Source organism: Cynoglossus semilaevis, chromosome 17, assembly GCF_000523025.1.
Source record: "Cynoglossus semilaevis isolate Cse_v1.0 chromosome 17, Cse_v1.0, whole genome shotgun sequence".
In the NCBI taxonomy this organism is placed as follows: domain Eukaryota; kingdom Metazoa; phylum Chordata; class Actinopteri; order Pleuronectiformes; family Cynoglossidae; genus Cynoglossus; species Cynoglossus semilaevis.
The window spans coordinates 7,969,742-7,984,950 of NC_024323.1; the positions used below are offsets into that span (position 1 = coordinate 7,969,742).

The following is a 15,209-nucleotide window of genomic DNA, read 5'->3' on the forward strand; positions in this document are numbered from 1 at the left end:
CCATTCATCACCTCGACTGATCTGGAGTCACGCACTCACTTGTTTTTACATCTTTTTATTCAGTGATAAATAATTCCCTATGATCATAGGCTTTATGTGTAGACATCTGATCAAGGCATGAGACAAATTAGACGGCACACATTGCCACCATTTGAGAAAAAAAAAAAACAGAAACAAAAACAATGAGGTAAGAAGTTCTCTTTTTTATACATTTGTGGTGCTTCTACTTCTGTTACCTATACTGCTGAATGCACAGTGCTTTCTAATACTGACATCCTGTCTTTTCTGTTGTGTCTGTACATTATTCAACAAAAACATGTCATGGCCCAATAAGGAAACCGCCCAAAGACAGGGCAACGCAGAGTGCACAAATCATTTAAAATACACCGTCAGACAGAGTAAGAAAAGCTGAGCAGGAAACAGTACAAACGAGAAGTCTTAAGACTCAGCAACTCAGAAGTCTGTGACTGACTGAACACACACACACCCTGAACACAACTGCTGAATACGGGTAATGAGTTAAGTGAGAATTTTTATGTTGATGAGAAGAATTTTTTTTTTGGTTCAGTGACTGGAGCAGAAATTATTAACAGGAATAACTGATAATTTTGCCAAAATAATCCTGCTTTATGATTTTGTTTTTTACTTGATATGTAGCACAAACATTTATAGCATCTGAAATGTGAGCTGCTTGTATGCTGACGTAGGAACTCTAATACTGAGTACTGTCATTTTGATGAAGTGGATGTGCAGTATTTTCCACCACACATAGCCCAGAAGTAAAAAAATGAAATAAAATAAACAAACCCTAATGACACGAGTCTTTTAAATGTGCTCACAATATCATTACAGATGTAATGCAACATCTGCTTTCTAATAAGACTGTGGCAGTATTACCCCAGACTAGTTGATCACAGAGCTGTGTGCTGTTACCGACATTTTTATTCTTGAACATTTTACGGGTTTGTTCTATAGGCCGTGTTTTAGTTTGTTTTGTTTTTTTTACATTTTGATCAGGTTTATCAATGATTTCTAAAATCAGTATTTCATTTTACTGACAATACGCCGGAATACTGCCTGAAATAATTATGGATAAGGTGGAGTGTATTTGCATGTGTGTTCCATCCACAGACATTGAGAGCAGCACACTGAGGCCCAGCCCCACGCATGGACCTGACCTGCAGTCCCAGTGCCTTCACTGTATTAGAAAAACAAAACAAAAACAAAACAACAGATATGCTCATGCTCCTGGCTCATGTCCTTCCCATCATACACTAAAGGAGAATACCATCAACTCTGACCATATTTTCACATTTTTCACTGTCGTTATTTCATCCTCTCTATTTATTGCTGTTATGTGTGGGTTCAACTTAATGTAACATTTACATTGGATTGGATTGTGTCCTTTTAAATTCACAGTTACTTCGTTACAGACAAAAACATTAAAAATAATTCTGCGTTCTGTCTCAAATATCTGACCAGCCAATCACACCGCAGCAGGATGATGTCACAGGGAGATTAATGCAGTAGAAGAGGATCTACCCAGTGGGCTATGGTAGAGGAGCTTAACAGACTTCTCTTTACAAACAAATATTCAGATGACATAACTGGGTGTATTAATGCTGCTGACGTTTTCTTAGTGTTTTAAAGATTAGAGAATGTTCTCCAGTAAACCATCCTGTCGACTGGAAGAACACTTAACACTTACTCATTTTCTACCTTCTTTTTATTATGTAAGATCACTTCCCTTGGGATGTCAGTCTCAACGTGATCCAGCACAGCGCTAATTAACCTCAGAGTCTTTTGTCAATCGAAGACAGTGACATGACCACAGTGACATGTTACCAAGCAAGCTAAACCCTCCTGCTGGGCTGACACAACACTCTAAAAAAAGCAGGAGTCTTAGGGTCTTGGCGCTCTACAGTACTTGACACGCCACTTTTTTGAAGCAGTGTCGCCAGATGATTACATACGCCTCTGTGCCTGAGCAAGGACAGCATCTTGCTCGCTCGCTACTACAACGGCAAACCTAATCAGCTGACACCCATTTATTGTTAGTGTTGTTTCGATGTTGGCTATCAAGATAAAATGTTGCTGGCTGGTAGGCAACATCAGCAGAACTTCTGGTTCTGGAGTCCTGCAGGAGCCAAAATGTACTGCACCAAGGTGTTGCCCAATAGCTTTTAATGCTTTTGTGACTGTGCAAAAAGTGCATAGTTCTCTGTGCTGCTGACTGATTCAGGCAGACACTTGACTAGAAGCGTGTGTCTGGCAGATCATGTGTTAGAGCTTATTTTAGTCATCTAGTTTTATACATAAAGCCTGGTAGTTACTGCCATGTGATTGGCTGATTAGATAGTTGCTATTGAAGCGGCCTGCAAGTGTAAATATTGTATGTAATGTCTCACATTGAGTGGCATTCTCCTTAATTGTACTTGACCCATTCTGCTGCCCACCGGTCATCTCTCGCTGCCACCTGCTCCTGGGCTGGAGTCGGGTGAGGACAGAGAGGCGGCTCACCAGCACCGACCTTTCGTCCACAGCAGCCTGTGTTTCAAGCTGAGAGCTGGACCACAGCTGCTGTCTCCAGTGCACACACCTGAGACTGTGTGACGGTGCAGCAGGAGAGAATAAACCCTCGCTCTGAAGCCAAGTGGGCAGAGACCGTCCTGCCAAAAATCCCTCAACGGTTTGGTTCAGTAAACCTCAGTTGCGCTCACTCTACTTCAGTGAAAAGGAGGCAGGAAGAATTATAAAACAAAAACAAACAAAATGTACAACAACAGAAAAACACACAACTGAAATAGCTAAGAGGAGCCAAAAATAGCAACGGGTCGGTGGTGATGGTGCAGATGTGTGCTGAGAGCGGCGGAGTGGGCAGACAAGTAGAGAAGTGGCTGTAGTGGTCCTCGGGTAATGTGCGCCAGCATCGTGGTCACCGTTGCCATGACAGAGGCACATTAAACGGCCTTTCTGCCCGAACCAGAATAGAGGGAGGCAGAGAGAGACGGTTACACTTTATACCAGAGGGCTGCGGCGGTCTCAGCTGCCCTCTATCTCACCCACCGCCTCTGTTAGCCCATGTCCCCTGTAGTGTTTTGTTCATTACTTTGTTTCCATATCAAAGTAGGTATGTACTCGGAGGCGCCACATTCCCATGACATGAGCAAAAAAACTCCCCGTTTCAGGCTTCCTGTCAAGAGTTTGTCGTCTTTGATTTTCAGTCATTGTGTGTTTTTTTTTGCAATTCCCGGTAAAATCTTCAACAGCCTCCTGAGTCAGTCCAGAGGCGGACACGGTCCAGTCCTCAGCCCGGGAGGCAAACTTTGCCTGCGAACAGCAATCCCACTATGGTGAAGAAGATGGAGAGCACAAACAGGACGTACGAGGAGCCGACCACCGTGTTGTTGGGCAGCTTGTACGGCTGACCCCCCACCTCGTTGATGTAGAAGCCTATAGGGAAGATGAGCGCCGCCATACAGAAGAGGATCACTGGGAGGAAAAAAAACAAGAGGAAAACTTAGTTCAATGCCACTCATTTATGTACTTTGTTAAACATCTGATAATTGCTGTGTGTTTAAGTCAAAAGGTTTCTTATTGTATTAAAAATATTCCATGTCACTCTCCATGCCGTGTTTCTGTATTTATTTGAAATCCTCAGTAGTTGTGCTTTTAAGTAACGGTACAAAACCCCACAAGAACCGACTGTGGAGCTCCTGGGTTTAAAAATAACCATCTCAGAAGAGTCTAAAGTTGATTTTCACATTTAATAGAGAACTGAGCTCCGTTTGACGCTGTCTGAAGAGAATTCAATTTTAGTAACTTCATTATCGGGACACAATGGACCCTTCAAACTGCTTAACAGCGGCAATTACCCAAAGTAGACACATAACGTGGACCAGCATAGAACCGACTCTGCCAAGAGTTCTTTTCAGACGATGATAGATGTAGATTTGCAGTGTGATCGGTGACAAGATTATTCTATTAATGACCACACGTCTATGGAGGAATAACAGAAAAGTCTGAAAATTTGATCTGATAATAATTTGCAGAAACTTTAAGAAATGTATATACTAGTTATAAACAATGGAGAAAGGACAACTTATTGCAGTTTTTGGTTTGTTTTTGCTGTATCATGCATACAGATTTAGGTTCAAATACATTAAAAAGATTCTGATAGGTCAGCTGATGTTCTTAAAACTGAAGTGTATATGAGCTAATATTCTGTTCACTGCACTTTTTCCTAACCAGCTACCACATGAGACAGTTACACCTTGGTGTATAAACACACACACACACACACAGGCAGTGTGTGTTGCTCATACAAAGATCTCCATTGAAGCAGCAGAGGCCTTGAGTCGCCTAAACCACAGACCGCTCACCTGTTTGTCCCAAATGAGCGCCCCCTCCCTCCCTGCACCTCTATTTGTGTCTCCGCTGCCGTCCCCCACAGACTTGCTCCCCGCCATCAGCACATTTGGACCACTGAAAACATGATTATTCACTTCTCTGCTTGAATGTTTTTGTGCTCTCCACCCACTTCCTCACTTAACATTTTGTGCTCCTGCTACACCTCCCCACACACTTTTTGCCACTCTTCAAATACAACAGGAAAGGTCAGCAGTAAAACAGCCATTACAGTCGTAACAGACAAAGACTGGGTGTTGGTATAAAAACCGTCCTTCACTGACACTGTGGTCTTCTGGACAGACACGGTGGGGGCCGGACACTCAAATAAACACAGTGTTTGACTAAACTTGGTTCAACTAACTTTAAACAGCCACAGGTGAACTCGGGTTACACACACCGAGTGTGCTGGGCCACTATTTTAATGTCACTGAAGAGTCTGAGTACAGAGTGATGATTCAAACTGATATTTCTATGAACTATAAAAAAGAGATAACGACCATTTAGTCTATTTTCAAATCCACTTTGAATTAATTTAAGTGCTTGGTGGATGTGCGGCATTCGTTCAAGTGTGGGGTTTTTTTTGTCCTCAACTCAAATACACAAATAACACATCTCTCTTGTCCAACTGTACACAGCTGCCATGGCAACCACTTCAGTGTCACTGTTAATGCACCCAAAGCCAATCTCCATCTATTTTCAGCTTGTGAGACAAAATCAGGTGAACAAACAGTTTGTGAAATTATTAAATCTCAGGTAATTTCCAAATGATCAAAGAAGGTCAAAACCTAAATTGGCAACGTTGGTTCTCTTTCAGATCTCTGGCCTTTGTTCTTCCCACTGAAGTCATGTGACATGTGCAACTAATATTTGAGATACTCAAACAGTACACAGTGTTGTGACTTCACATGCCACCTCTCCGTGGGTGTAAGTGTGCTGGAGACCACTTGTTTCCTTCACTTACTAATCCAGCTCCCGCCTCCTACACATCCTCATGGAACCGGTCCAGATTATTTGACTGGCACAGAGTTATTATCGGTGCTGTGTGGACATGTACTGTATAGAGAAACAGTGTGTAAAAATGTGAGCACAGATGCTCAAGGTGAAGAGGGAGAAGAGGAGGGCTGCGGCCCATCAGCCACCCACTTAGGTAAAGGACAAGCTGCATAAATCAGCTTTCAGGGGGAGAGAGGGGTCATCAGCATGGACAGGAGGAAAAGGAAATGTGTAGTATAATCGTGTAGTTGTATTTTTAAAAAGTAATTTATATCAAGACTCTTTATCAGATAACACCGTCGGTTTCTCAGCCACTCACTGCCAGTGAAGGCGATCCAGCGGGCGTATTTTGTCGCCTCTCTGCGCCAGTGCGATGCCACGAGCAGTCCACAGGTGACAGTGAGGGAGATGATGCCCATGATGATGAAGAAAAGGGTGGTGACCCACTCCGGGGGCAGCCGTGGTGGGATGCAGGTCCTGTCTCGTCCGTGGATGGTCTGGCATTGCCTGACTAGACCCACTGTGAGGGCACCTGGATGGAGACAGAGAGGATGAGTGATGAATACGAGTCTGAGAAACGAAGAAACCTAACAGATGTTAAGAGGAGGAGGAAGAAGAAGAAGAATTGGCTTTGATGGTCCATGTACAGACACTCTGACTCACACAACTGGATGTTCCATTTAACTGTGGAGCAGCAGGTGCAGGATTCAAACATGGAGTTCTCGTCTAACGGGTCTGACCGTGCAACCACAAGGACACAGGCGACACCTCCTTTTAACCAAAATAATTCAACCAGTATTTCCCAACGTGTTTTGGCTCGTGACCCCATTGTGACATGACAAGACAACAACCCTGCGTCATCTCCATTAAATTTGGTAGAATCATATTATTAGACTCTGTGTGACGGCTGCACAAATTCTGCAGAAACACAATCCAACTTTGTTCAAACAGTGCCTTGAAATCCTCCAGCTGCCGTTTGAAAGACAGACGGAGTCAGAAGATATAAATAAATATATATGGTGTCGCACAAACTGACAAAATGGTTAGAAATAAATGTGCTAATAGTTGGTTAATTACCTTTTTATGGTAAAATAACTGTAGTCAACAATCACAGCTGCTAATGAGCGCAAAGCAAAACGTACAGTATTATAGTTCCTGGACTTGGAGCTGTAACAGCAGCAGCTTTGTTGTGTCATTCAGACACAGAGACCAACTTGTAAAAAAAAACGTGACTGATTCAGTTTCCCATTTAATGACATCATTAATGGAGAGAAAACCACAGCGCAGCAGCTCATCGACTGCAGAGTGACAGAGGAGAAGGTGAAAAGGAGGCCACAGAAAAAGTGAGACGCTCCATTGATGCGTCACCCACACAGTGTTCGCTGTAAACGGTCCAATTACACAACTGGCCGACAATTCTCTAGCTCTCCATCGTTAACAGAGACACAAGGGTGGCATCAATCCTGCTAATTAATAGATCTAAACTACACAGGTATTGATAAAGAAAATGTGCCGAATGCCAGTGTCAAACTCAATAACATCAGTATTGACTCTCTACCAACTATAATGCTCGGACAGGCAGAATTCTTCTGGAGAGACACTTTGTCTAACATTATTATTTGATTTTGGAATCCTGTTATAGGCCAGATTGGACAGTTTACTGGGCTGCAGACCACGAGGTAATGCTCACCGCTCTCTATTATAAACTTCATTTTCTTACAACCATGCACATGTTTAAGTGTGGTGGGCCCAATAAAAAGATGTAATAGACCAAACCTGGTCCTCAGGCCTTACTTTTGACACACATGCTCATGAATCTCATTAGATGCGTGGTATGTTTACTGTAGGGTTTTAATGACAGCTACAGCCCACTACTCCTTTTTAAACATTTTAACTGGAGCCTCTGTCCTTGGCATAAACTGTCTAGGATGTAAACGTGCGTAGGTGTGAACATCTGCGCTCACAGAGGCAGGAGACCATGTTCGTAGCCATCGCAGATCAGACCAACGGATTTCTGCCTCGCCCTGAGTGATGGGAACGGTGCCAGAGCTGAGGGTGGAGGCTGGTGCTGAGAGCAGGGATCTGTTGTGGTGCAGCCTCGCTGTAGAGAGGTTGTCCAATTACAGCACAGGCACTCAATGAGAAATTCAACATGAGTAAGCAGAACCGAGCTGCATCACTTAGGACTGTGCTGATCCCAGATTTCCAAAATAAGAAAAAGGACTAAAAGTAATTAAAAAAAATAAATAGGGAACACACCTGTCAATGTGAGCATCAGTGTCAGAAGGTGGACAACATTTGGATGAAGTTGTTTCTTAATATAAACTTTAACTGCTTTAACTCTGGTTTAAAGATAATAATTTAAAATGTTATGTTTTTTAACATCACAGCAACAGTCCTGTTGATTCAGATGATCAGTCTGAAGCACAAGCAGCTGGTACAGGTTGGTATCTTGTCCTAAAGATTAGCAAACATTCCTCTGAGTGTTCAAATAATTTGAAAAAGGTCAACGAAAGTTTCCTTTTTTCAAAGACCCGACATTTGAAACACACAACTGTGATTCAGCATTTAAAAAGGCATAAACACACTGATGCTTAATTAATCCTAATGGACTAATGGAACACTGTGTTCCATCAGTGCAAAAGAAAGAAAGAAGCTAAAAGTGACACTTGGATCAGACTCGTGAGAAAATAAAGTGAATGTTTAGTCAAAGGTTCACAACAAGGTCTGTCTTGATCTCCATTTGAAAGCCAAATCCTGACATGATGTTCAACAACAACAAACTGGGTTATTCCATAGCAAACAGCGCCACCATAGTGAGGTAACAGAGATGTGATGTGATGGAGCTCCTAAAGATATTAAGTAATTTAGTTTGACCCAGGTTTGTAAAAGAACATGAGGAAGTCACAGACAAACTTACACAAGGTATTTCTACAGAATACATTTTATCAGCACTTGAATGGATGCTTCACAAAAACAGTGATCGCTCTGTAGTCAAGGCAACTGTATGCACCCTGGACTTTACAAGGTTAATCCTGCAAATCATTCTTCATTAGGGTCTCTGTGTAACTGACGTAGACAACAGTTCCTAATTTTGTACCACCGGCCTCGTCCCAAAAAAGCCAGGCTTTTATAAGAACTGCGTTGTTGTTGCTCCAGGGGTGTGGTGGTGTGTGTCGGCTGTCCAGAGGAAATCCTGACCCATATGCAGGCAGGGAGTGTGCAAGCAAACACAACATGAATCATTACAACCCAAAACTGAAAACAAAAGTCTGTATTCAATGCTCAGCTACAGATGAGTTTTACCTCAGGATGAGGTGATACTTCATTCCTCGCTGTACAGAACACTTTGGTTAAAAAGAAAACACACACGCGCACACATACACACAAAATGGCCACCTGAAGGGCCCCAGGGCTCTCACAGTCTGTTCCTGATGTCATCCTGACATTACAGAACAACCTTGGACAAATTTAAGAACAGGAGGTTAGAGAGGTTAAGAAAGCAGGGAGTAGCTCTGGGCACAGAAGAACATGACGCACAAATCTGATAGCTGTGTTTAAACTGTCCTGGTTTATGGCCATTTCCCATGAATCCTCCGGTCTCCTGGTGTTTCACTAGATCTCAATGGAATTTCTGGCCTATAATAAGCAGATGTGCCGTAGTTCACAGAAACAAAGTGGACATTTAGAGGAGGGAGCTAATGAAAATCTGACTCTGGGTGATTGACGAGGAGGATCAAAATAATTAACTTTATGCTTTGTTTTGCGTCATCGCTTTTGGTCAAACTCTTTGTTCAAAGAACATAATGTTCAACCTTGAGTTTGTTCTTTTTTAGGAGAGAATGAGCCCATTTGAATTGCTGAATAATTCTGACACTACCTTAAAACTGTCGACTGCATAACAAACAGTGTTTGCCTCTTCCAATTGTAAAAAATCTGGCTTCAATTTAACGCTAAAGGTTAAATTTTAAATTTTTACTTTGTTGTTTATTTTGTTAACGTAACACTCGGGGAACAAATGATTAGGGGTTAAAGGTCAATTAAAAGCAAAGTGCAGAGTGGACTGAGACCATGACTATATATCAAATAGTCAAACCGTTGAATAATGCTAACATACCTCACAACATAGACTCGTTCTGAGTCTTTGGCCTTGGGTAGTTGAGCCAAAATCCTAAAAAATCATGTGCTCTGTAGACCATAAAAGAATACTTTTTCTTTCAATGAGCCACTCTTCTATGGTACCAGGTGCTGAAAAACAGTATGACATTTTAGATGTAGGTAATGAATAGCAGAGGTTTATTTGATTTCATTATTTTAACCGTCTAATTGCATTTTTTTTCTCATGTTTCTAAACCTTTGGCCTTAACCTTTTTTTCCCCTGTCTTTATTCACCTGCACACATAAGCTCAAACTTAAAAAAGAAAAGAAAGAAAAAACACTTTTCACACCCCCACTGTGTTGTTACCCCGCAGTCAGTTTTGCAAGTCCTGGCTCAAATGAGAGGAAATGAGGGCAGCGTCTGCTCGTCTTCAGCATGGCGATGCTGTCGTTAGCAGCTCATGGTTAGGAGCGATTTGTTATCTCAGGAGCGTCAAATCAAACAAGACCTCTGAACTGTGGTGGGCGGCAAGAAGGAAAGTTACAGTGGAAGAAAAAAAAAACCCTGCTTGTTCTGGGCCACTGTTGCTGTTGCTGGAGGCGTTTACAGTACCCACTGACATTGACAGAGCAGTGGAGCCCGGCTGGGTCCTGTTCTAAAAATGATTTTCAAAAAAAACATGGCTGTCAAAGCTTTGCAGTATGAGATGGAAATACCAACATGGGGAGAATAGAGGGAAATTAATAGAATAACTATGGTACCTTCACTATGATGTAGGTGAGATATGGTAAGTGTTTTTTACAAAATGAATGGTAGATGTCCAACTTGTAACCAAACATAAACCTGCTCCAGTTCGAATTAATGGTTTTATCTCTGCTGTTCCAGACCACAGTATGAGTGGTGATGACGGATGTGTCTCTGTTGTCTTGTCATTCAGATGAGCTCTCTTTAATCACGCATTCTATGAAATGAAAACAACCGACAGAACAACATACTCCCACATTGGGTCAACAGCTTCACAGTTACCTAACATAATGTACTTGGAGAACTTTGTACAAGTGCACCGCAGCCTGTGTTTGAAGAGTTAGCTCAGCATGAGGCGTTCACTGGAAAACACAATGGCCTGCAGCTAAGAGTAAAGTAGATGAAACACTACACATTCTAACATGAGGACACTGGTTCCTAAACTTTTTCTGCAGCGCCCCCAAATGGGCCATTGGACAATATCTCACACCACACCTTTGGTGGCCCATCTACGCCTTAGAACCAGCAAACAACAACATATCAAAATTACATTTTTTTCCCAGCTTGTGAATGACATTGACTTTTCTGAACTCTGAACATGTGCTGTGGTTTTTGTTCCTGCCTTTAAGTGGAAGTGGTGAGACCAAAGTGTAGACAAAACTGCTGGCTCTGCAGCTGTGACACTGGATAATATAGTCTGGGCCTGGCCTCACTGGCTCTGTGTCACTGATACATTTTGTCCTCCTGCATGAGACCAAAAATAAAAACTCAATATTCTCCATTTGTTCTCTAACAGTAGCCATAGCAGCAATTATTTAAGAAAATGTTATTAAGCCGGCTAAATGTTTTTACTCAAAATAATTGAAATAAAATAAATACTGCAGCTATCAGAGTCTGTGCTTTTAGGTTGTCTTTAGTCTAGTGTTGGGAAGAGTCCAACTTATTGGGTGCTTTATTTCTTAAAGTTTTCAATCCACTGCTTCTCTCGTATGTAAACCTACTGGTAATAAAAATAATAAAAATTCTTTAATTTTCCATTTCTACAATGTAGCTGATAAAATATTAATTCAGAGTCATTACAGGACAGTATTCTGATGACGTGTCCTGGAGATGATTTCTTGCTGCCCAGAGTTAAAGTGACGCCCATTTCTTCTGTTGTCATTGTTCTGTCCTTTGTTTTTTCAGAGAGGCGTTAACAGCCAATTACACTGTTGCTCCTGTTGTTGCCATGTGTACCGTCAGTCAACTGAAAACTTGTATCAGCCCAGGGTTTCGTTCCACTGTTTCCTCAACAAATACCTGGAGGTAAATAGCTTAAGTGAATATCCTGTAATGAGGGAACTAACGACTAACTGTTGGTTCTCAGCTTTAATGGGACCATCGCCTTCATTCGCAGTAGAAAAGGCTCAAATATTTGACACAGGAAAAAAAATGTGTCTGGAAGACAGTATTGGTGTTAACTGTAGGTTATCAGTCATCCAGCTCATCTTATCCAACGTAGTTACATCAAGGGCAACCTGACTGGTAGGTTTTTCAAAGATGTTTCACCTCTCATCCAAGAAGATTCTTCAGTTGCAGAGGTTATTCTGATTAATGCATATGAGCTACAATAATGACATGGCACAGGAGATCAGCGCTACACTTCAAGGGAGAAGTTCCTTTTTTGATTAAATTAGTCCAAATTTACCTACATATTGGTGGTAATTTGGTAATTTAACATAGGGTCCCAACCCGTCATTAGGTTAGACACATTGACAACATGTCTTTCGAGAAAAAATCCTTTCTCTGTCACCAAAGTAAAGTGATGGGAAAGTAAGAACAGGAAACTGGTCACTGTACACCTCCCACACACTCACAATGGTTCTGTTTAAAGATAGCAATGGTTCAATGTTCTACTCTGCAGGTACACAACTGGGAGCTCGGATCGAAGCCTGCAGCACTTCATCAGCAGCTGGAGGGCCTTTCATTTGTCACGAAGAGAGGCCGGTTGTCTGGGATTTAAAGCTGTAAATTCATGCAAACGTGCCCTGTTCATAATGCAGGAATTTGATGTGCATCCTAATGTTTACGTCTGTGAAGACCGCTTATTGTGTGGAGCTGAGACGGTCTGGGGTGTGTGTTGGTGGACGGTGAACTCTGTGACCCAGTTACTAAGCTGTCATCCAGCAGAGAGAACAAAGAGAAGCAGCTGTCAATCAATGCACCCAATGTGTTGTCAGGACGCATCAACCAGAAGAAATATCATTATTTGTTCCAGTCGGACAAGAGAAACACTGCTTAAGAAATAAATGCCTTTAAACACTGGTTCTTGAAGTGATGTCAGGGCGGACTGGTCACACAGAGGTCAAAATGGATTATCCTGATATAACATTTCAGGTGTATAGGGCCTTACCAGTGCACATTAGAAATTCCTTAAATTGCTTGACCTTTTTTTGACCTTAACACCACAAAAACAAATTTCTTATTTTAAGTGTTTTCAGACAAACACTGCGGTTTGCTCCAGTAAAAAAAAGCAGACGAGGCTGCCCAAAATATACACATTCACACCCACTGGCGCTTCCAGTTGTTTCACATTAGACTGACTGTACGGAGGTCAACAATGTCAAGTTACTGCCATAACACAGAAAAACAATTAGCTAGAGTCCTGCCCCTTGACCTGCCCTTGTTAGTTAGTATTGAGGGAATATTTAACATGAATAATATGATTTTCACCACAAGACATGCTGGGTTTTTTTAAACACAAAACAAGAAAATCAGAGTAAACAAAAGCTCCCATCTAAAAAGCTGGTTTATTAAAACCATATACATTGTCTAGTTCATGAGTTCACCCTGACCCTGATCATGTAGCTTTTTAATTTATTATATGTTATTAGTTATCAGTTAAGTTGTACACTAATATTGGGTGACTGGCATTTGATTAAAGATGTCAACAAATAAATGTTTTTTTTCTCAATCTGTTGATTTGTTGTTTGATCCTTTGACTTAAAGATTCAAACATGTTATTAAGAGTCAACCTTCTAATCTAACGATTTCATTTTTTCCCTTTTATTGCAACACCCCTCTAAATGATGTGCAGGCGTCTTCACTGTCCATAAAGACATTCCTTTGATGTGCATTTGTCACTGTTGCTACTGTGAGAACACTTTGTCAAAACACTCACCCATCACAGAAGAGACCAACAGTGAGGTGTTTGGATATCATCGGAAAACAACACATGCATTGTCCCTGGAGGACAAAGGACATTCTTACCGATGAAATCATACACAAACATCAGGATATGGCTTTGTTCTGGGAGGCAGAGGAAAAGTGATTCTGAGACAGATGCAAGAAACAAGACAGAAGTCAACAGTAGCTAAAGAGGTCAAGTACAGGCTGCTTCGTTTACCTGCTGATTCACCAGTGTTGATCCAGTCTGGGTTTGCAATACTGGCTATTGCAAAAATATCTGCTGCCAGAAACAGGCAGCCTGAAATGATCGTTAGTTTATCCATGTCGCCGGGTGATAACGCGGTGATCGATGAGAGCGGTGGAGGTCGGCCGTTGTCCAAGCGTGATCCCGGGAGTTGGGAGCCACAAGCTGGGCTGTTATCTGTCCAACCTCGCCCCCTTACGCAGGAGCCTGCTGTTGTGGTTCCGCTGTGCATTTTGCAGCGACGTTAGCCCCTTAGCGTCGAGCAGGCGAGAGCCTCCAGCTACGAAAGGCTCAAACACGAAACACAAAAGCATCACATCTCAGACGCCCATTGTAGTCCAGGAATGTGAAACAAAGGCTCTCTCAGCGCCAAGCCTCGACACCGTGCTGTCTGTCGGTTCCGTGTAGCAGCAGCAACAGCCGCACCAGCGACAGCAGCATCAGGCACAGCTGCGGCTAGCGGACAGCTAGCTAACTAGCTACTTCCCAGATTCGGGCTCGGTCAGCCGAGCTGCGGCCCAGAAGCTGCTCGACGGCCAACACCGAGGCTGCGTTACCATTTCAGAGAAAATGTCACCGGAGCGGAGGCACAGAAGAAGAAGAATACAACGCCCGCTCGCTTTTAAGATTCAGGGCTTCTCTATTTTCCAACAAATGTTTCCACAATTACCCGTGAGGAAAACGAGAACCCATCACCGTCCCTAGTTTATCCGTCCTCCGCCGCTGGAATAGCATCTGGTACTTCCAGTCCGTTAGCTTCTCCTCCTCCTCCTCCTCCCTCAACACCTCCTTCTTCTGTCCGATGTGCAGCAGGGAGTCAGACTGCGGGTTTTTAATTCCAAAAAGGATAGGTTGAGTCTCAGTAAAAATTGTGAAGCAACGGCGTTATTGTTGTGCTTTTCAGCCTTATGCCCACCGTTAGCTCAGCCTCCTTTTCTGCCAAATGACATCAGGCGAACACCCCCACGCAGCGTCACGCACCCACACACAAGTCACGTTTTGGTGGGAGAGAATGGTTGATTCCTCGCGATATTTGGCATAAAAAACAAATAAACCCCAAATGTTAAAGAGCTGATATAAAACATTTCACATTCGACTTCCATTGGAAGACATAGGAATAGAAATACAAGAAATAAGTCATGGATTTATGAGCACATAGTCATTTATAAAAGAATTAGTGCTGTTTATTTAATATCAGCTGGAAAATTGGTTTTCAGAAGGCCCCCAGGTCAGATGACAATGTCTTGAAGATTTGCACTTTTTAAAGTCAAGATGTTCATCTATCCATCTTCTACCACTTAAATCCCTTGTTGGGGTCCTGTACGTTGATGGGGTAAATGCCTGCAGTCAGTGGGTGAAGATAAGGTCATCACTGGGCCACATATGAACACAAACGACACACGCCTATACCTTGTCGTTAAAATGACCTGATCTACAGTACTAAGAAAAATGCCTTGTACACACAGAGAACAAAAGAAAGACCATCATCACCACCGTGGATTGATCAGTGGTCATCTTGTTATGAAACTAATCTGTGGCCCATTTGTAAAT

General features: G+C 42.4%; 1 protein-coding gene across 1 annotated transcript; it reads right to left on the bottom strand.

Moving 5' to 3' along the window:
* Window positions 1–39: 39 nt before the first annotated feature.
* mosmoa (modulator of smoothened a) lies at window positions 40–15,203 on the bottom strand. Its single transcript, XM_008329830.3, has 3 exons — window positions 13,632–15,203; window positions 5,723–5,935; window positions 40–3,492 (listed from the first exon to the last, which is right to left on the bottom strand). The coding sequence occupies exons 1-3, from the start codon at window positions 13,888–13,890 to the stop codon at window positions 3,308–3,310; spliced, it is 657 nt and encodes a 218-aa protein (XP_008328052.1). The 5' UTR covers window positions 13,891–15,203; the 3' UTR covers window positions 40–3,307.
* Between the last annotated feature and the right edge of the window lie 6 nt (window positions 15,204–15,209).